The sequence below is a fragment of the Balaenoptera ricei genome, chromosome 13, assembly GCF_028023285.1.
Source record: "Balaenoptera ricei isolate mBalRic1 chromosome 13, mBalRic1.hap2, whole genome shotgun sequence".
NCBI lineage: Eukaryota > Metazoa > Chordata > Mammalia > Artiodactyla > Balaenopteridae > Balaenoptera > Balaenoptera ricei.
The window spans coordinates 76343206-76366782 of NC_082651.1; the positions used below are offsets into that span (position 1 = coordinate 76343206).

Sequence of the window (23577 nt, forward strand, 5' to 3'; positions counted from 1 at the left end):
TTATCTACTATCAGTTGATGGGCAGTTTGGTTGTTCTCACTTTTTGGCTATTGTGAATAACACTGCTATGAACATTTGTACATACGTTTTTGTGTACACACATTTTCACTTCTCTTGAGTATATACTTAGGAGTGGAACTGCTGGGTCATAGAGTAACTCTATGTTTAACTTTTTGAGGAACTCATGGTGATTCATGCAATTCAGTCCCGCCGCATGGCCATTAATGGGTCATCCAGTGAAAATGTTATTTCCATCAGTATCAAAAGACTTTCTATAAGCAACCAGGAGTAACATCCATTACTTTCCCCAGCGCTGTGTGGCATGTCACTCTAACATTAAAGGAAACTAGACTTATCTAACACAACTGGTGTCCTGGTAGTTCATGCTTTTCTGGCTGCCTCCAAACCAAGTGGAGCTACGTCTGAGAATCATCATGGGGAGGAGGGTGGGTTGCTGGGAATAGTGACACTGAAGAACAGCTGCTTACGTTACACACAGGGCCTCTAGAGCATCTTTTGGTTTAATTGTCCTGTTCCAGGCACCAGTCAATCAGGTCCAAGATCTATGTATTTTCAGCAGATTGATTTTTTTCAATTGAAGCATGGCTGATTTACAATACTGTGTTAGTTTCAGGTATACAACATACTGATTCAGTATTTTTGCAGATTATATTCCATTATAGGTTATTACAAGACAATGGGTGTAATTCCGTGTTATACGTATATCCTTGTTGCTTATGTATTTTACATATAGTAGTTTGTATCTATTAAACCCATACCCCTAATTTGGCCCTCCCTCCTTCTGAGTCTGTTTCGTATATACATTCGTATTATCTTTTAGATTCCACATTTAAGTGATATTATACAGCATCTGTCTTTGTCCAACTTATTTTACTAAGCATAAAATTCTCTAGGTTCATCCACATTGCTGCAAATGGCAGTATTTTGTTCTTTTTTATGGCTGAGTAATAGTCCATTGTTTATATACACACACCACATCTTAATCCAAACACCTGTTGATGGGCACTTGGGTTGCTTCCATATCTTGGCTATTGTAAGTAGTGCTGCACTGAACACTGGGGCACATGTATTTTTTCAAAGTAGTGTTTTCATTTTTTCCAGATACATACCCAGGAATGGAACTGCTAGATCATATGGTGGAATTGCTAGATCTTACGGTTGCTCTATCTTCAGTTTTTTGAGGAACCTCCATACTGTTTTCCACAATGGTTGCACCAATTTATATTCCCATCCTCAGTGTACAAGGGTTCCCTTTTCTCCACATCCTCTCTGACACTTGTTATTTGTAGACTTTTTGATGATAGCCATTCTGACAGGTGTGAGGTGATACTTCAATGTGGTTTTGATTTGCATTTCTCTCATAGAGATGTTAAGCATCTTTTCATGTGTCTGTTAGCCATCTGTATGTCTTCTTTGTAAAAATATCTGTTTAAGTCTTCTGCCCCTTTCTTGATTGGGTGGGGTTTTTTTTTGATACTGAGTTGTATGAGCTGTTTGTATATTTTAAATATTAACCCCTTGTCAGTCGCATCATTTGCAAATATTTTCTCCCATTCCATAGGTTGTCTTTTTAGTAGATTGAGAAACTAAGTCTCTAGATTACCAGTTGGCAAACTACAGCCCATGGGCCAAATCCAGCCAGCTACCTTTTTTTTTTTTTTAAACAACCTACTAGCTAAGAGTTTTTACATTTTTAAATGTCTACATTTTAAATAGTTATGTACGTACCTATATATAACATCCTCAATTTGTATCTTGGCTCCCAATGCCTAAAATATTTATTATCTGGTCTTTAAGAAAAAATTTGCAGACCCCTGCTCTAGATGATATTCATGCAAATTAAACTAGTCTCCAGTCTTAATACCAGAGATTCCCAAACCATCTTTTCCTGACACCTCCATGAAATTCAGAATTCTTTTATCAGTATGATCATAAGCTTTCAAAAACTCTTCCCATCACATTCTAATTTTGGAGAGCTTCTATAAAATATGATCTACATAAAGCTTCAAGGAAATAGTAGTACCTCTAGATTTTTAGAGATTAGAAAAATATTATATACTTAGGAATATTTCTAGAGAACAGGCTATTAAGCACTGAAATCAAAGGAGCTTTAAAAACAAGATGATACATCTATTGTTTTGCAAATCACTTGAAAGCTATCCTTTCTAAAGGGCAAGGAGATGATCTACACAATTTCTCCATTCTTCCCTTATCATCCCAATAAATCACCTCAGGCTATTGCTCTGGGGTCCAGCCTCAAGTCCTGAGCACAATTTTCTCAAAAGATGAAAAGTGGAGTGGACATACCTTATATTAGCTACTCTTTTTGTTCAATGGCCAATTCTGGGATGTGGAGGTGGTCCCCAGGAATCAAGCCCATAGAGACACAGACTTCTGAAGTGCCAAACAGTAGTAAGAATTCTCTCTCAGCTCTCCGCACTACTCTGGGTGGTGAAAGACAGTCCTTTTCAACCTCACAACTGGCATTCTCTTTCATTACTTATGGCGCAGGCCATCCATCAACGTGAGACAGAGCAGAAAGCTGCTGGAAGGAGCCTGTGTATCCAGCTCTCCCCTTTGAACAGTCTGCCGCCTCACTGAAGAACGTTTTCTCCAGATGCTGCCAGCAGACACTCTGTAATATTTAACCCACAAATCATCACATTCCCCACCCTCTGAGCCAGGGCTTGTCCTTGAACCTCCCCCATAGTGAGATATTAACCAAGCTGGCCACTGATACAAGAGCTCTTTACAAACTCAGTAAAACCTGCCGCACCATGGAACCGATATACTAAAAACATTGCCCTCCTAACATGAAAACATCCACTGTAGGTAAATCTCGGAGGGTAATGCAGGACACTGCAGACATCTCACAAAGAATAAGTCCTGGCTAGCTCACTAAGGAAAATATTTTATCAATGTAAACATATCAGCCATACAACTGTACAGAAAATTAGAGCAAGTATATCTTGGAAATGGAGCCATCTTGCAGAAACAGTATTACAGGCAAGTCACTTCAGATCCTGCAATGTCCAGGAAAACTGCCTTTCCTCTGAAGAAGGAAACCATATTGCTGTCTGGTTGTTTCAGGAACCAGTACGGATTTTTAAAAAATGATTCTTGAATTTCATCTACTGTGACATATTAAAGCCATCTACAGAGCGAAGTGTTTCCAAAGCATGATACTGTAACTTAGAAAAATGACTGACAGGACATACTCACACTGAAAAGGTGCTGCCACATGATCGTGTCCAAATCTTAAAGGGAATGAACCTTCAGTAGACTGCTCTCCCGAAATCACCTTCTGAGCTGCAAAGTACTTGGGCTTGAGCACATATTCCTGGGCCTGGCCATGATGAATCATCACATTCTGTGAGGAAAGGGGTGTCACTCTGGAAAGAAACAAAGTAAGGATAAGGAAATTAATAACGGACTTTTAAAGTCAACTAAGAAGGAAAGAATAAGAGATCAGTTAAACTTAGAAAGGAGCATAAAAATTTCATGCAAGGCTAATTTTTTCCTTCAAATACTGTAGTCATGACATATTAAGAAATAATAACACCTTACCCTTGGAAACCTCCAACATAAAGGGGACTCTGCCTGTCTAGTCAAGAAGTGTAAGGACATACAGGTCATCAACAGACGGAGTCTATCAAAGCACTGAAAGCACAGCTACCATGAGCCCTCATGCAACACACGCAAGTTATATTTAAGACAAAAACATACATGAACAGGTATGTATATCAGGAAGGTATTAAACCTCTTTGAGCCTCACTTTCCTATTCTGTACCATGGAATATCTGCTGCACAGGGCTAAGAAAAAAAATTCTTGTAAAAATCTGAACACACAAAAACTGAAAAAAATTTTATAATCTTTTGAAATATAAATTATGATCATGGGGAAAAAACACACTCATAACATTGTAGTTAACAGTTATTTTAATATTTCATGCTGTATCTCAATGATTAAAACTGTACTATTTAGGTTAAGTGTTTCATAATTACTAGTCTCTAAGAATAATAAGAATAATAACTTACGACAATCTCATAATTTTGCCAATGACAGGAGTCAAGACCTCTGAGGACTCCTGAACTCGATTACTGTGTTTTCACCCTTCTGGTTGAACCCTTTTCTCTTCTATGACAGTTCTCTACTGCTGCATGTACTGTATACTTTAAAATAAGCCTTCATCCAGATTTAATCACTCCCTGAGGGACAGAATTGAAATCATTCACTAAGCAAGACAAACAATGTAGAATATAAAGAAGATATACCAACTAATTATGGAAAATGCAAACTTGCTATTAAAATTGTTGGAACAGACCCTTTTAGCAGCAAACTGAGCCTCTGGAAAGAAACTTGCCCTCTGCTGTAATCTTGAATATTATTGACTGTGACACGTTAAAGCCATCTACAACGAACAATATTTCCAAACTACCATACTATAACTGGGGTTTTGTGGCACCTTATTAGCATGAGTTTAGCCTAGTCAACCATCTTCCCAAAAGACTGGCCCTAATGGGGGACTATCTGAACAAGAGGAAGAAATGACACCACGGGTGGAGAGTAAGAAAGATAAATCATCAAGCCACCAAAAACACCCACACAGTGTCTCATCAAAAGCAGTAGCAGAATCTTGACTAAATCCAGCCTATTGGATTCATTCTGGTTGGGATGGATGAGCTATTTTGTGAGACAAGACATCCATGAGAGACAAATAGAAGAGGCTGGGATTAAGGGTGCTTCCCTCTTAGCCAATCAGCGATCTAAATCTATTACGTTCAGCCCTGTAGTCCTAGGAAAGCCTAGGAAAATACATCTCGCGCCTATATTTTCCCAGACGCAATGCCACGGAAGGGCATTCTCTTCGTCACTGGATGACTGACTTAAGTTACTAAAAGCCTAAAGCTTAACATTGTAAACACTTTTGTTTCGATGATGTAAGTGTTGGTTTGAACTTTAAGTATGTTTGATTGGGATGAAGTAGAAAGTGAAACAGCCGGACACATCTGGTGGTGACTGCTAAGAACCACAAGGCTGCTCTGTCTGCCTTGTGGAAAGGGGAAGCCCTCCTCCTCATCGCAGGGGCAACTCGCTCCCCAGCTACGCTGTCAACCCCGTCACTATACTACTGGGACCTGCTGAGAGAAGTACGGGCTGACTCCTGTTCAGAAGAGGACAGCCCGGCATTCCAAGAGACCTTGAAGCTGCTACAACTAATTCCTGCTCTGACCACAGCCAGATAAGGGTGATGGTGGGCTCTGCCTTCTAGTTGAGGTCCTCCCTTTCTCTCCCCTCTGAATCACAGAAGTGAGAAGCAGCAAGAAACGAGCTGAAAGCACATGTGTGTGTGGGCTCCTTTTCCCTAAACATAACAAAAAGGTAATGAACAAACAAGAGAGCTGTACCAGGTCTAGAACTTGAGTAACAAACCTCAGCCATCATTAACTAAAGGAAATGAGTAATAGTACTGGTAATGGTACCCACGTCTTACTATAACTATCCTACAAGTGACAGACACATTGCAAATATGAAACTACACAGAGCTGTGCTTCCTCGTCCTCCATCTCCTTCACTTTCCTCCAATTCGAGGATGTAAATAAATACATGTGCTCACAAAGACACAAAGACACATGAACAGACAGGTCACTCTGTCTCATGGCCTCATGGAGAAGCAAAGCCATGAGAAGTGACACCATGTGGGGCAAGTAGAGGCAACTGTCCACTCACTCATTCCACAAATAGAAATTAAGTGTAATCACCATCCTACTCTCTCTTCCTCACTTCCTCCTTCATGGTTGGCATCTACCTTTTCCTCTAATTTCACCCTTCACAATTATTTCCACTTTGGACCATCTCTCAGCCTTACAAATATATATGCTCTTTAACTCTTCTTTTCCTTCTCTTTTACTCAAGTATATCTAGTGTTTCCTATCTCCCAGGGAAGAAAAAAAAATCTCCTTTCAGTTGGGATTTTCTCCTCTCTTCCCCCATACCTTTACGTTAAAAAAAAAAAAGGCTTAACAATCGCTAGTGAAAATCAGATCTGTCATAGCATTATAAATAATTTTGTAAAGGAAAACCAAACTGTTTAAAGAAAATTAGATTAAAATGAAAACTATAGGACCCCTGGTTCAAAATGGATTTGGGGGCACCCATATATTTTCCCTTCCTCCAAAGAAGCCCTAAAAGTTATAGGTAAGGAATAAAAAAAGAAAAGAAATCCAGACTTGACATTTGGCTGTTATGTAATAGGACAGCCACATTAGTCATTAAAATATTGAAGTACTCTGTTCTGACAAACATCTACTGTCCCAAGTGTTCCTCCCTCCCCCACTCCACTGGACTCCCCAGGATATCCACTCAGTCCCATAAGTAAGAAATTCACATTTGACAGAGCTGGAGACCTCAGGGTCTCGGCTCCAGCATCCTTTCTGATGTGCGGCACAGGTAAGGATACTAAAAATGTTTCACATAGCCCATTAACACATACAGGAAAAGTTTCAACAAATCTGTAAGAGAGCAGGGCAGACTGAGAAATGTTGACTGTTGTAGCAGGAAGGAAGCCATACCTAAATATTTTAACTTCTTTTATCTCAATCTACAGTAAGAAGCACATTTTACATGGAGATCCAGTACACATCCATACATATTTTTTTTTAAATACAGCTAAGTATTACAAAATAGTATATTTATCCTTACTATGCAAAGGACACGAATGTTCTCTCCTGTCATTTTTTTAAATGACAGTCTTGAACTACTACATTGATGTCATGACTTCCTGACTCCTAATGGGTCACAAAGTAGCTTAAGGACACTGGTAGGAAAAAATCACACAGGCACAGAGGAAGCCATCTTCCCAGGAGACCACAGACATGTTCTGGATACTCAAACCAAGTAAAGCACAGGGTGATAATGAGACGTAGGGCTGAACACTGGTGTCTTCACTAAGAAGGCTACATGTGAAGGCAGCTGTTCTCCCTGATTCTAGCAAAGAGAACATCCAAAAGTCAGGCTTCTACCCCCCATCAGGGAAAAAAATTAGTCTTCTTCTCTAAAAGAATGGAACTATGTGGTACAAACCACAAAACTTACTCCCCCAGAGTAAGGCCCTCTCATTCTGGTGTTTGGAGATCCCCTAGCTTCAAGATTGGTTTCCCATATTTCCCCTAAAAGGAAGGTTGCCAGGCAACCAGGAGACAGGGAGCTCCAGGAGAATGATCCTAGGGAGAAAAGGGGGAGTCATGACAATGGAAAACATGATTGAGATTTTGGAGAAACTTGACTATATATACGCAATTGATGGAATGGGAAAAGGGAGAATCCATTCCCATTTGATGCTAGGAACACACTCCTTCAGAAAGCACAGAGGTGTTGGCCATGGACACACAGAGGGAGCAACCTAAGCACCCTATACTTGGCTTCGCCTTGAGTGGAACACCCACAGACAATATTGCGAAGGCTGTAGCTGCTAGAAACAACCCATGTGACCAACGTAGGTGATATAAATGTACATACCTAGCTGGAGGAGGTTGGCAAATTCTGGAAGAGGAGAAGTGAAGGGAAGATGAGGAGAGCCACTGCCCTCATCCTACAAAATGGAGGGTCATGAGAGAACATTCACAACCTTGAAAGATGAGGTTGACGTTAGAGGAAATAGAGGTTTAAATGTGTTGGTAGAGTATGCAGAGACAAACTCTTAATACTAAACAATGATGTTTGAGAGGAAGGGTGGGGAGCAAGAGGTGAAATGAATAAGCTGAATCTTCATCTCCTACGGCAAGCAGTTTTTAGACAACATTTAAAGGGAATAAATCTAGAACTGGCCAGAGGTCACTACCAGAAGGAGTAATAGGACTTGAGGATTAAATTAAGGGTGGCGGGGAGCAAAAGGAAAAGGAGTCAAGTGATGATGAAGGTTTCCAGCCTGGCTGACTCGAACGGTATTTTTGGTTCAAGTCCAAGAGGAAAAGTAAAGGCAAGGAGGTGTGCCGAGTTAAGGCAGTCAGAAAAAAGGGGCCAGTGTGTGAGGAAGATAATTATGTTAGTTTTAGAGATAGAAATGTGGGGTGGATCTCTGGGGAGCAGATACAGAAAGCCTCTGAGTTTAGGAACAGTGATGTTCCAAGAGAGGCCAAATTCTTCTAAGGCAAAAATGTTTCAGAAAAACTATGGAACCACACAGTCTTGGAGGCTAGTCGCACTTAGCGGTGGGGACACAAAGAAAATCAAGAGGAGATAAAAACAAAAATAACATAGATACAGAAGCGATAAGTGGAAGAAAGTTTCTAGATGGAAAGGAGAGAGAACCACCTGAAAATTGCTGCAGAAAAGGCAGGGAAACAAGCAATTGGAAAAGGCCACTGGGTTGGGTTGTAGGTCACCAGCCCCCTCGGCACTGCCACTTTAATAGTGACAGGAGTGGGACTGCATGGGGTGAAACACTTGATGGGTGCTCTACTGGTGACACTCGGAAAAGGAGAGAAGCAGGCCAGAAGTCAGGGGTACAGCCAGCCATCTGAAGACTTGAATCTGTGTAAACCTCTGTATCTTTGTAAGTAGAAAGGAAACAATTACATAAAACTTCTTTCCTTAAAAGAAGGGATTAGTCACACACTGTTTACACTTCTGCCTTCACAGTGGCAACTTTTGGCACAAGAATGGACTAAAATTTTCCATATTTCTACTAAATCCATTATTTGACCTGTAGAGCGGGTGGGAGGATCTGGCAACACCCAAGCCCCTTTCCACTTAAGGAAAGGGCTTTGGACCTCACAGAAGGGAGCCTCCAACAGGCCATAAAATGTTTCCCACAGAAGGTAGGTCTGACATGATCAAACCCTCTCCCCTATGATTAGGGCACTCAGGTTTATAATCAGGATGAAGAAAAACTGGGAGAGGAAACAGTGCTGCCACAGAGAAGTCACCTCCAGTCTTTCAGGGCCTGTTTCTCTTTACAAAATTCAAGTGGTCATATGTGCCCCGGTTGTGTTTCAAGTAGCTCAGAAGTGTGGGTGAATGCTCCTCAAAGAACAGAATGCACCAAAGTAAATAAGAAATGCAAGCTGTGATTTTATGGAGAAAGGCTCTTTCCTGCAAAGACAATGTGCACAGAGACGGACAAAGAAAAACCTCCCTCTAGAAAGAGGTCGCAAGGCAGTGTAACACACACACACACACACACACACACACACACACACACACAGACGTAAGGGGAGACAAGTGTTTGTTTTCAGTAACCTCATTCATAGGAAATTATCTATCCAACCAAAAAAAATAAGGAGGTAAAAGGCTGCTGATGAGGAGACTAAAGGACAGCACAGATTTCCAGTAACAGAGTGAGGGCTGGAGCATGCCAGAACAAACACAGAGAAAGTGAAATGAAACAAGCAAACACAGTCATGAGAACAGGAAGAAAGTAAAGATTACACTGAAAATATCAATGTAGGGACAGACCAGCAAAAAGTCTTACGCTTCAAATGAGATGAAAAAGACAAAAAAATATTGAAAAAATAAAATTAAAGAAGGTAGATATTGGGGGTTGGGGGGCATGTTGGAAAGACATGGAAATTAAGGGAGCTTTGGTGGTCATCATGAATAAACATGGTAAACTCAACCAAGTTGAACCGATTTTCTTTTACCAGTGGTTCTTAACTGGGGTGATCTGACTCCCAACCAGGGACATTTGGCAATATCTGAAGGCATCTGTAATTATCAGGACTTGGAGGTAAGGTGCTCACATCTAGTGGGTAGAAGCCAGGGGTGCTACTAAATATCCTATGACATACAGGACAGTCCTTCATGAGAAAGACTTATCGGGCTAAAAATGTCAACAGTTCTGAGGTTGAGAAACACTGCTGTAACCATGAGCTATTATTACAGAACAGGTGTAATGAACACCTGAGTAAAAGAGCCAATGGCCTCCAGGAATAGCAATGAAGATGTCCACAGAAATGATGCAGCCAGGAATACAAGAATTTAGGTTCAACAATGAAGAAATGGATTAAAAAAAAAACATACAACTTCCACCTGTGTCTTTTGGAAGCCCCATTAAGGCCACAGGAAGGTAGCCTTGTACTCAAGTTGTTTGGGTGGCTTGGGTGTAAGGAATGCTAGAATATCACTGAAAATGTAAGGGGATGAACAAGAAAATAATCATTTTTATTAGAACTCCTCAAAGGAACAGTATAGAATGTGGTTGGAGAAAACCCTTTGATAAACTGCTTAGCATTGGGCTGAGGGTGTGCCATAAAGACACGATGCAAAAATAAGATCTGGTCAGTCACTAAACTGCTTTCTAAGGAAGGTGAGTCCCATCTACTGTATGGCTTTGGTTATGCCAACAAGGTCAGAAGCATTTGGGGCCAGACCTGAATTGTCTGGGATAACAAGGGAGAAAGGCTCAGGGCCGCACCGACAATTCTCCCCACTACTCTCACAGCCGTCACATTCTCCTCTGAAGACATCTGTCTGACCTCAATTGCTGGCCTCTCAGAGGCACCCTGTGCCCTGGAATAGCCCTGGTTAGAAGAGCCTTCTGGACCTGACTGCTACATGCGAACATTCAAGGAATTCTCCAACCCTCTAATCCCAAGTTCCTAGAAGAGAGGGGACTATGATAAAAGAGCTGTAATGAAGAGGAGACTCTGAGAAGCACAGTGAGCAAGGCCTCCTCTTGTGAAGTTTAATAATCATAGCGCTTGGGAGATTAAAAAAAAACAAAGTGTAAATCAGCTATACTCCAATAAAAATTTTTTAAAAAATGAAGTGGACTGAAATTAAGTGCTTAAAAAATGTAAATGGTCTTAACTCAATGAAAAGTCAAAGACTGTCAGACTGAATAAAAACGCCCAGGTGTTGTATATGCTGCTTACAACAATTCCATTTTAAATATAAAGACACAAATAGGTTAAAAACAAAAGGATGAAAAAAGAGGTAACATGTTAACATGAGTCAGATAAAAGCTGCAGTGGTGCTGTTAATAACAGGCAGAGTAGATTTCAGAGCAAAGAATATTATCAAGGATAAAAAGCATCATTTCATAAGGATAAGGGTCAATTCATCAAGAGGACATAAGAATCCTCAACAGTTGTGAACCTGATAACAGAGCTTCAAAACACGTGAAGCGAAAACTTAAATAAAAAAAAAAAAAAAAAGCCATGAGAAATAGATAAAACTTTGTAGCTGTAACTGCAGGTTTAGTACCTTTCAATTGACAGAACAAGTACACAGAAATCAGTAAGGATACAGAAGACTTGAACAACACTATCAGCTAGCTTAACCCAATTGACATTCATAGAACACTTTGCCCAAGGGCAGAGCACATGTTTCCCAAATGCATACAAGATATTTACCAAGACAGAACACATTCTGGGCCATATAAAAAATTTCAGTAACTTTTAAAGGGTTTGGGTCATACAAAATCATGTTCTTTGACCATAACAGAATTAAATTAGAAATCAATAACAGAAGTATCTTTAGAAAATGCTCCAAATACTTGTAAACTAAAAACCAAACTTCAAAATAACCAATGGATCAAAGACAAAATCAAAAGGGAAATAAAAATTATTTTGAACTGAATGAAAATGAAAACACAACCTACCCAAATTTACGGGATGCTGCTAAACCACTACACCAAGCAGTAAGGTTGTAGTGCTAAATACCTGTATTAGGAAAGAAGAAAGGTCTCAAATCAAAGACCTCGGCTTCCAAAGAAAGAAACCAGCAAAAAGGAAAATAAAACCCAAAATAAAAAGAAATAAAGACCAGAGCAGAAATGTATGAATTTGGGGGTGGGGGAAGTCAACAAAAGCTGTTTGAGAAGATCAGTAAAACTGATAAATCTCTGGCTAGACTGATAAACAAAAAGAGAAAGAAGACAAGTTATCAATATTAGAAATGAGAGAAGTGACATCTAGACTATAGGTCTAGAAGGTCAAAAGGTCTAATGAAGCAATTTGAAGAAGCCTCCATTAGCCAAAGAATAACTGTGATTGGGTTGAATGATTTGAAATATGTTTAAATGTATCCATTCATTAAAAAAACTAAGTCACCTTTGGAAGATGTTAATCAACTCATTATTTGAAAACTGGTCAATCAACAATTAGCACTACACCCTCATGTGATGGTTAATTTTATGTTTCAACTTGGAGGGTGTTTTTGGATGAGATTAACATTTAACTTGGTGGACTCTGAGGAAGCAGATTGCCCTCCATCATGTGGGTGAACCTCATCTAATGAGTTGAAGGCCGGAATAGAACAAAAAGACCAGCCTCCCTGACTAAGAGGGAATTCTGCAGCAGACTACCTTCTAACATTATCTGCACCATTGGTTAGGTTCTCCTGGATCTCTGCCTGTTGGCCCTACTTCAAATCTGGACTTGCCAGCCCCCATAATCACATGAGCCAACTTCTTAAAATAATCTCATTATATATGGTATATATACACGCACACATATGCACACATGCATTTGGTTTTGTTTCTCTGAAAAAGACCAATATATAACCCGCTACTTTCTCTATACAAACTGAACCTCAAACAAACAACTGAGGAAAGATGGTTTGGAAAATTCTTCTAGCAGAAAAAGGATAGAATTAAAACACCATATTTGCTACCCCTATTGAAATGTAGTCAATAATCAATGACTGCTAACATCTCAAAAAGAGACAACACACGCCCCATGATGGAAGAGCACGCCACCACTTAGGAAGCAGTCCCATCAAAACTCAAACCTGAATGTGATCAAGCATCTAGACCTACACACCACTTACAGCAAATTCAAGGGGCAGAGTACATGTTAATTTCCCAGTAAAATCTACAGTTCAGTGAAGAGATTTCAAGGAAACAAAAAAAGAGGGAAGAGGGACTCACAGATCAAAATATTTAAGAAACAAAAACTGCCACGATGAATAGTTTTTGATCCCAATTTGAACTAATAAGCTGTTAAAAACTTATGAAACATCTAGGGAAATTTACCTGGATTCTTAATGATAAATGTTATTAATCATCTTAGGTGGGATAAAGGTCTTGAGGGTATGTGTTAAGAGCCCTTATCTTTTAGGGATACTGATACATATGCTAAATATTTACAGATTGACTTCAAAATAATCAGGGGGAAGAAGAGAAGTAGGCAGAGTATAAAAGAACACAATTGGCTCTGAATTGATAAGGATGGATACTTTGTAGTTTCTCCATACTATTTCCTCTGTTTTTACGTGTTTAAACCATTCTCTGTTTACAAACTACAAGTATATGAAATTTTTTTAAACCTGTATCAAATGAGATCATCTATTTACAAGTACTTTGAAAAGTAGGGAAAAAAATCAATAAAACTGGAAGAAAAAAGTTAAAAAGTAGAAAACATTACTTACGTGTAAGGTGGCAATACTGCTTAGTATTCACAAAAAGAAAAAGAGAAAACAAATAGCAAGAGAGGAAAAAAGAATGAAAAGACAAAGAAATTCCAGCCATGCACATCCCCACTTTTCTTCTATTTCTAATTATCAAAGCTACAAGCTACGGACACTGTAAAACTCTTAGAGGAAAACATAGGAAGAACACTCTTTGACATAAATCACAGCAAGATCTTTTTTGACCCACCTCCTAGAGTAATGGAAATAAAAACAAAAATAAACAAATGGGACCTAATGAAACTTAAAAGCTTTTGCACAGCAAAGGAAACTATAAACAAGACAAAAAGACAACCCTCAGAATGGGAGAAAATAGTTGCAAATGAATCAATGGACAAAGGATTAATCTATAAAATATATAAACAGCTCATGCAGCTCAATATTAAAAGAACAAACAACCCAATCCAAAAATGGGCAGAAGACCTAAATAGACATTTCTCCAAAGAAGACATACAGATGGCCACAAGGCACATGAAAAGCTGCTCAACATCACTAATTATTAGAGAAATGCAAATCAAAACTACAATGATGTATCACCTCACACTGGTTAGAATGGGCATCATCAGAAAATCTACAAATAACAAATGCTGGAGAGGGTGTGGAGAAAAGGGAACCCTAGCACTGTTGGTGGGAATGTAAATTGATACAGCCACTATGGAAAATGGTATGGAGGTTCCTTTAAAAACTAAAAACAGAATTACCATATGATCCAGCAATCCCACTACTGGGCACACACCCTGAGAAAACAATAATTCAAAAAGACACATGCACCCCAATGTTCATTGCAGCACTATTTACAATAGCCAGGTCATGGAAGCAACCTAAATGCCCATCGACAGACAAATGGATAAAGATGTAGTACCTAGATACAATGGAATATTACTCAGCCATAAAAGGAAACGAAATTGGGTCATTTGTAGAGACGTGGATGGACCTAGAGACTGTCATACAGAGTGAAGTAAGTCAGAAAGAGAAAAACAAATAATGTATATTAAGGCATATATGTGGAATCTAGAAAAATGGTACAAATGAACCGGTTTGCAGGGCAGAAATAGAGACACAGATATAGAGAACAAACGTATGGACACCAAAGGGGGAAAGCGGTGGGGGTGTGGGGGTTGGGGGGTGATGAATTGGGGGATTGGGATTGACATGTATACACTGATGTGTATAAAATGGATGACTAATAAGAACCTGCTGTATAAAAAATAATAATAAAATTAAAATTTAAAAAAAAGCTACAAGCTAATGAGGCAGATATCCTATCTGCAAAGGATGAGGTAACTGCTCAAAAGCTCTGAAAAGCACAGATGACTAAACTTATTCAGTTCAAGGTTTTGATGATTTATTTAGCAAGTAACCATGGAAGGAAATATTGTTAATAACCAAAGTCCTTAGTTTTGTCAAAAATGAGTTACTACGTTTGGTTACTTGGGACAGCATCCCTGAACACAAATTTAAAAGGAATTGCAGCCATCTCCTATTTATCTAAACTAAGAGAGGCCAGAGTAAATATAACTAAATACAATCTAAGAAAAATGCAAAATGTAAACAATAATTAAGGGCTTCTACCCTACTGAGGAAGTGACAACTGCAAAGCTTTTTCATCAAATTCTAGGAACCAGATCCTAACTCTACCACTTGCCGTGGGAAGGAAGGGGAGAATTATCTCAATTTCCTCACTGCAATATAAGAGTAATGATATCCACCTCACAAAGCTAATGTAAAGACAACATGAAATGGGATTTATTTCTTTAAAAACAATTCAGTTTTATTAATTAACATATATTAATTTCACACATAATCTAAATAAAGCTTTTTACAATTCATTGTGTGATCCTTGATCAAAATACAGATTACGAGCATAGAGAAACATTTTCATTCCTCTGATATAATGATCTGAGAATTGTGAGTTCTATGGTTTACAAAATGAAGCCTCATTATTTAGTAAACATGGAGGTACGTTAATTATATGACTTTACCTATACTTTTCTTGGGTATCAGTGAGTTAAGTGTGTGAAAATACCTAGCACAATATCTGATGCACACACAAGGGTGTCAGATTTTTTCACTCCCCTCCACCAATAAGTAGGAGAGCACAAATACAGGATTTCACCCCTCAGGTAACATTAGAGTTCATATTCAGAGACTGCCCAAATGTATAGTTAAAAGCAATGTTTGTTTCAAACAATTTTTATTAAAAAAAATTCTGAAGTTATTTGTAAATATTGAGTTTGGAATTTACAGTCCCATTCAGCAACCCTGAGGTCAGTTATCTATACAGTTATACCTACAAGTGAGAGACCTCCACCAATTTCCAACAGAGAGTCAAGGAACCTAGCACCACAGCCGCTATGGAATATAGTTTGGCAGTTCCTCAAAAAGCTAAAGACATAATTACCATATGGTCCAGCAATTCCACTCCCATGTATATGACCAAAATGAACTGAAAACAGGGACTCAAACAGATACTTGTACACCAATGTTCACTGGAGCATCATGCATAACAGGTGAAAGGTAGAAACAACCCAAGGTGTGCCCTTTGACAGATGAATGGATAAACAAAATGTGATATACACACAATGGAATATTACTCAACCATAAAAAGGAATGAAGTTCTGATACATGCTACAACCTGGAAGAACCTTGGAAACATGATGTGAAGTGAAATAAGCCGGATACAAAAGGACAAATCCTGTATGATTCTACATACAGAATAGGCAAATTTATAGAGACAAAGCAGAATGGAAAAATAGTGGGAGAGAGATGGAGAGTTATAGTTTAATAGGTACAGAGTTTCTGTTTGGGGTGATGAAAAAGTTTTGGAAACACAGTGGTGATGGTTGCACAACAGCATGAATGTAATTAATGCCAATGACTTGTGCACTTAAAAAGGTTAAAATAGCCAAGGTTTACCACTATAAAAAAAAAAAATAACCTATGTAAAAAGACCCCAGATTCCCTACAAACAAACAAACCCAAAACTAAACAAAATATAAAAATAAAAAAACAGGGAAGGAAAGGGCAGGTTTCTTACCCTTCCGGCTCCCCATCCTTCAGTATTTCTGGATGATAAAATGCAAGGCTTATTCATCTCAGTCTATTCCAAATATGTTTTTGTCTCCTTTTAGCCTGTTTAAGATGCCAATTTTACAGTAATAATCAGGTATATGTTCTATCCCCCACATTATCACTTCAGTTTTTTTCCCCTCCTGCTTTCTAACACTCTTTCCTTTGGTAGCTGCTCCTTACACCACATGATGAGATTTCAGCCTCTGCTGCCATAATGTTACATTCTCCAGTGACCTATGTCTTACAACACTGCAAGGAATTAATGGCTGGTTAGCCAGATATGGGAAATAAATATCCACTTGTCTGATAAGCCTTTCATACCCAACTGCTCATTCTCCAAATTCTTCTCCCACAGTACGGTTAGAGCTATTGTATTTACATGAATTTTTAGTCAACTCTCCATCATGGACCCTAATGGCAGCTGAAAGGGACACTCATGGTTTCTGGTTTTGGTTGTTAACTTTGTACACTCCCTCCTCATTACCTATAAAGCCAGAAGAATGAAAAAGATAGTGGGAACCTGTCAGACAAGCTATTCTTCTACAGTCTTCCCTCTTCCTAGTCAGCACCTTCCTTACACTGAGCTCTGAGACTGGCATCTAAAGAGTCAAGGATGGATACAACGGTACAAGGATCCAAGAGCTCACTTTTCCAGGACACGGCATCCACAGAACTCAAGATGGAGAAAGCATAGACACTGAATCAGATTTTGGAAATTCAAATTGTACTTCTGCCTGTGCCACTGAATCTCTGAGAGCCGTGGATCAAATTCCTCTAAGTCTGTTCCCTCATTTACAAGGTGTAAGGCTCTATGAGATGACCTCAAAAGTCCCCCAGCTCTGAAACTCAGTTATAAGCACATCAAGAACTGTAGCTCCAAAACTGTTCTCTAGTCACATCAAAAAATAGTTCATATGGGAAACTATTTTTAATGTAGTATACATGTAAATATCTGTTCAAAGTGGGAAGAGAATCTCTCGGGGTTTTACTTCCCCACATTCAAGCTAACTAAAATTAAAAGGCGAAAGTTTTTTGATTTTTAAGGTGAATGCAATAAACTCTGTTTTTCCCAAATGGCCTTGTTTTTTTCTATTACAACTGCTGCTAAACTAGGTCACCTAAGTAATAAATATTGAAAGCATTTAACCAAATTCAAACATCTGTTCCATTCCTCTTTCAGGGTCTGATCCAGCTGAAATAAAATATCCACTGCCCTACAGGACCTGCAAGATCCACACTGCTGGAAATGTTGTTTTCCTAAAGCCAATATTATCTAGTGAAAAAATATGGCCTATTTCAATAAGTCTGAGGCACAAGGAGGACAAAACTATGTGAGAGGCAGCAAAATGCGATCAAGTAAATCTTGCCCTGCTGGATATTCCTATAGTAGGGCAACAGGGCTCATAACAAACCTTGGTTGGGTATGTGCCCAATTTAAGCCCCTGCACGGTAGGTCTATCCAGAGAACATGGTGAAGGCAGTGCCTCTCCAGCTCCTGTATATACTAGGAGAACTTTGCTCTCAGGGCTCTTACCCTATTCTGCATTGGAATTTCTAAGCAAATAATTCAAATTTGACTTTGGGAAAAATTACGTTGACTTTAGAAAACAGAAATTGGTTTGTGCATAGAGATACCACAAATAAAGTTAACAATTAAATAAGAGATTAGAAAAGATACCTGCAATGCACGTGAAAAATATGGGTATGAGATACAAAGGTCTCTTATAAATTAACAACAAAATAAATGGGTAACCCAATGGGAACAAAACCAAGTAAGAAAATGGACAATGGACAAAGGACATGAACATGCAATTCACTGAAGAGAAAAATCCAGAAGACTGAGAAGATGCCCAGCCTCACTAGTAATGCAAACTTAAAACTGCATTTCACACCCACTCTGCCAAGATTTTTTCAAATCACGAAAATGTGGGGAAAAAAGGATGGAACTATGGCTGACAGGGACATAAAGTGGGAGAAGAACAATACTCTTTGGCATCACTGGTGGAAATGTGAGTTCTAAGACCTTGGAAATCAGTCTAGAAAACTTAAATTCAAGATAAAGCTATCCAATGACCTAGTAACTGCAGCTTTTATAATTTAAAGAAATAAATCCCAGTACATAAGGATATATATTTAACATGTTTATTGAATCACTGTTTATAACAGCAAAAAAAGTTAAGAACACTGGAAACAAGCTGAATGGCCAATAGAAGAATAGTTCAATAAATCAGCACATTTACAGCATGGAATATTATGTAACCATTAAAAATGAGTTTTATCTATGTTGGAGGATTTTCTACAACCTATTTTAAGTTAGAAAATGAAGATGCAGAAACATTCATATACTATGTCCTTATTTATTAAGCAATAATAAATGACTGTATGGACATGGGAAACATAGCACAGCTTAGGCACTAGGTTATTAAGTTATCTATGAAGGGGAGTAGTATGGTTCAAGTGGGGAGGAATGATAGTAAAGGTAAAAAGCAAGATTGAATTTTAAAGCTGTCCATGATTTTTTTTAAAAGGCATATGATATTCCAGTTGTATAAAATTTTATGTATACTCCATAAATAGAAATATAGACAGAAAATCTGAAACAAAATAACTACAAGTATCTCCCATTTTATTGTCACCGCAGTGGTCTTCAAACTAGATACCATTCTCAAAAGGTACAAAATATAATGCTGTGATCCAATAATACTAGAACTTTACTTTTGTTTCTTTGTATTTCTCCTCCTTTTTATCTTCTGTATAGAATGTTTTATAACATTCATAATATATTAGCTCAATAGTTCATGGGCTACATATATAGGGTACATACTAAGACATTTTTGCTGATATCAGTGTGCGATCCAAAAGTTTGGAGAGCAGAGTGGATACGTTTGAGCAGGATACTTTTTACACCAAAACTCCTTCAAGAAAGTTTTGATCACCTAGTTAACTATGGATTCTGTAGACTTATAATTCTAGATCATCTAGATTCTGGCCATTGTTTCTACTAGGAGTGGGTTATCAGTGCCTTCCTCTTCCTTCCATCCCCACCCTTTCTACCCTATCAGAGTTACCATAAGAGAAGGATCTCTCGGAATTTATTAAAAATAATTCTACAAAAACTTTGTTTGCTCCAGCAACTACTTCCAGTCCCCTTAATGTGTGATTGATCTACACCCACTACCACCACCACTTCCTTTTCTCTTACAATCTGATTTTCATATCATCTAAGTTTTCTCCCAAACAATCCTGGGAGAATGATTTTATAAATGACCTACACGGTTTTTTTTTTAAGTTTTATTTATTTATTTATTTATTTATTTAGGCTGCATTGGGTCTTCGTTGCTGCATGCGGGCTTTCTCTAGTTGCAGCGAGAGAGGGCTACTCTTCGTTGCAGTGCACGGGCTTCTCATTGTGGGGGCTTCTCTTGCGGAACACAGGCTCCAGGCGCGTGGGCTTCAGTTGCTGCAGCACGTAGGCTCAGTAGTTGTGGCTCGCGGGCTCTAGAGCACAGGCTCAGTGGTTGGGATGCACAGGCTTAGTTGCTCCGTGGCATGTGGGATCTTCCCAGACCAGGGCTCGAACCCATGTCCCCTGCATTGGCAGGCAGATTCTTAACCACTGTGCCACCAGGGAAGCCCGACCTACATGTTTTTAAAAAACTAAAAACTATGAAGCACATAAAATTCTTGTTCTTCTTGTAAGAACACTGACAGTTTCACAGATCTCACTATCCTTAAGATCTCTACAGCACTCATAATATATTAAAATGTATGAATTTTACATCTACTTATGCTATAAACCCCACACTATTCCATCTGGTGGAATCTGGTGTCATTTCCCTTAAGTCTGAAGACCTTCCTTCAGAATTTCCTGTTGGGTAGATCTACAACAAATTGTCTCCATTTTCACTTCTCTGAAAATATTTTTATTTCACCTTTGTCTTTGAAGGATTTCTCTTTGGCCATAAAATTTCAAATAGCTTGCTTCTTTAGCACTTTAAAAATGTTCTACCACTTTACAACCTCCTTTGTTCCTGATGAGATGTCACCCATCATTTATATCATTGTTCTACTGTATGTAATTTATCTTTTAGCTCTGGCTGCTTTCAACGTTCTCGTTGATTTTCAGCTGTTTTCTATGAAGTGTCTAGGTGTGATTTTCCTTGTATTCATCTTGAGGTTTGCTGACCTGCTTTCATTTTTAAGTTTGTTTTTCACCAAATCTGGGAAACCATCAGCCATTATCTTTTCAAATACTTTTCCTGCCACATTCTCTTATCTTCTGAGATTACAATTACATATATATTATTTGATATTATCCTAACAGCTGATATTATCCTAACAGCACCAAGACACTTTTCCATTTTTCTTGAATCATTTATCTTTGTTCAAAATAGAATAACTGAACTTGAAGACAGTCTGATCAAAATTACCTTATCTTACTTCCATCTGGGTTTTTTGTTTTCTGTTTTTCTATTAAAATTTCCCATCTATTGTTGCATTATGACCATATTTTGGGTCTACAATATTTATAATATCTGCTTTTAAAGTCCTTGTGCACTAAATTCCAGCATCTCAGTCATCTTGGGGTTGTTTTCTATTGACTGTTTCTTCTCTTGACTATGAGTCATTTCCCTTTTCTTCATGTGATTGGTACTATGGGAAGGCTATTATGAATATTATGTTGTAGAGAGCATCTTTTTCTGAAGAATATTGATCAGTTATTTAGCTAGATTCAAACTCCAAATTGTTTCGCTATGGTGTACAGTGCCTGGAACTACTCAGTTCTTTCAGCTTTCCAGCTGTTTCTTCTCATTGGGAACTTTAGAGTCTCTCCATGAATCAGCCAAGAATTTGGACAGAGTTTAATGTAAAATGTTGCGGCTTCCTCTTCTGTGACTCCCTCCGTTCCTGGATCTGTCTCCTCACTTTCCAGTCACTCTGGCAGCCACAAATGCCATTCATCTCCTAACTCCTCCAGCCAGTAACTGCCACTTTCTGCTCTACGTCTAGCCATCCCACTATGCACAGACTGGGGAATGCCACCAGGCAAAAACAGTATATGAATGTTAACTTTATCCAGTGCAATTCACATCTTTCAAGAATCAACCTCCCTCCAATTTCTGTCAGCTGTCAGTTGCTCTCTGGTGGCTTCAAATATGGATTTTATATCTTGCCCACAGTTTATAATTGTTATCTGCATCAAGGGTCCTCTGATAAAAGTATGCTGCTATTGGCATGACCAGAATAAGAAGTTCCCCGCAATGATATTTTAGAAACATGTTTTTCTTTCATTTCATTTAACCTTCTTACGTCCTTAAAGACTAGAGACAGCAAAATTTGCTTACACTAAACAAAAAACAGTATAAACTTGGAAATGATCACATCTTATTATGCACCTTTACATTTGGTAATGGAATTATTTTTAAAGTGGGGAAAAATATGCCCTCTTTAGAGAAACAGGTAGATGTAGGGTTTTCCCCCCATTGGAAGCATTACCTCGCACATTAGCTCAGAAAACCATGGGGGTTTATCATCACGTGCAATGTGACTCATGAAAGCAATGTGTCTGCCAAGGCCAGAAGATCCATCACGGTTTTGGCAACTGGGGAATTTGTAAGATCTAACTCACTGAACAATAGGATAGCATCATTATGTGATACACACTGAGCACAGCAAGTCAATTAGAGTAAGCGGCTTTGTGTAGTTTCCCCAGACTTACTCTGCAATTCATGGGATAACGGTCTGGTATTCTACATTCTGCAGTGAGGCCAGTTATACCCTCATTGATGGAAAGCAGTGTTCAGACAGCTAAGAGATTGGACATGATTTAGTCCAATCACGTCACTCTACAGATGGGGAAACTGAGGGCCAGAGGAATTCAGTAACTTATTCAAGACCAAGAATTCAGTAACTGTCAACAGTGGCAGAAACAAGACTAGAGCCAACTGCTTCCTCCTGCACCTCACACTATTTCTCTTACATATGGGAAAAAAAATTAAATATAAAAGATACAAAATAGACCAAAGTATTAAGGAAACAAAACCCCTAAATTTTTTCCCCCTCACTGCTTAACAAGATTGGGCATTTAACCTTTTTGTGTCTTTAAAGACTAAAGACAGCAAAATAAACGTATTCCAAAAGAGCAGTCCTTACAGAATAACAAAAATTATTGCCAATAGTTCACAAATATGATCAAATGTAAGAGCGCCACTGAAAGTTGCTTATTATTAACTTACTTTACTAACCTGCTACCTTTTTTGCCAGAACCCATTTGTCCTGTTAAAATCTCTTTTCAGTGGTCTTTCAGTTCCACATTAAACTTCAGTAAAATTCAGTTCCCATATGGGACCCAGGAGGTACTGAGTTCTATGCCCTAATTTGTTGAAGTGTTGAAAATAAAAGGACTGGTAAGTTCTTCACTTCTGTGGGATTTTCCCATAAATGCCAAGGCAAGTCCTATGAGATCAGCATTGTCATTACTACTACCTTATATTACTATAATGTATAGAAACACTCTTTATGGAGTTCAATTAGCTGCCTTCTGATAGGTAACTTCACAGTCATTATTTCTCAACAAAAATAATTGCATTTTTAAACCAAAAAAACAAAAGTAATCTCTGTGTATGTATACATTATACCAGTTGCCTAGATTCTTAAGAACGAAATCAAGAGAACAATTTGGAAACATTTACACTGGCAAACGCAGAGCCCACTAAGGTAAAACATTTTTTAAAAAATATTTTGAGCAGGCCTATCTTAGCTGCCAAAAAAAAAAAAAAAAAAGCCAAGAAACTGTCTCAAAATGCCTGTATTATTCTAACTGCTTCCCCTACCCCACCTCCCAACTGTTTCCACCAGGCAGTAAATAAAATCCCATCCGGGCCCCAGGGCAACAGGCTAATCAGACTATCTGGGAGGCAGAACAGGGGCCCAAAAATAAGGAGGTGGGCAGAGGGGCGAGCCAAGAACGTTTGCATTTAACCATCTTAACTGCTGTAAACCAAATATTTGATTTTGCTCACTTATTTCCCTTCAAAAATACATGTGAGTAAAACAAAGGTTTGATTCAAATG

The 23577-nt window shown here is 38.5% G+C and overlaps 1 protein-coding gene across 6 annotated transcripts in view; it reads right to left on the bottom strand.

The window, feature by feature from the left end:
* LTBP1 (latent transforming growth factor beta binding protein 1) overlaps positions 1 to 23577 on the bottom strand; it is a 427484-nt gene that overhangs the window by 271602 nt on the left and 132305 nt on the right. For all 6 annotated transcript variants that reach the window (XM_059943619.1, XM_059943615.1, XM_059943620.1 and 3 more), the window contains exon 4: positions 3244 to 3413. In XM_059943619.1, coding sequence (XP_059799602.1) covers positions 3244 to 3413 — 170 coding nt within the window. The remainder of the gene's footprint in view (positions 1 to 3243; positions 3414 to 23577) is intronic.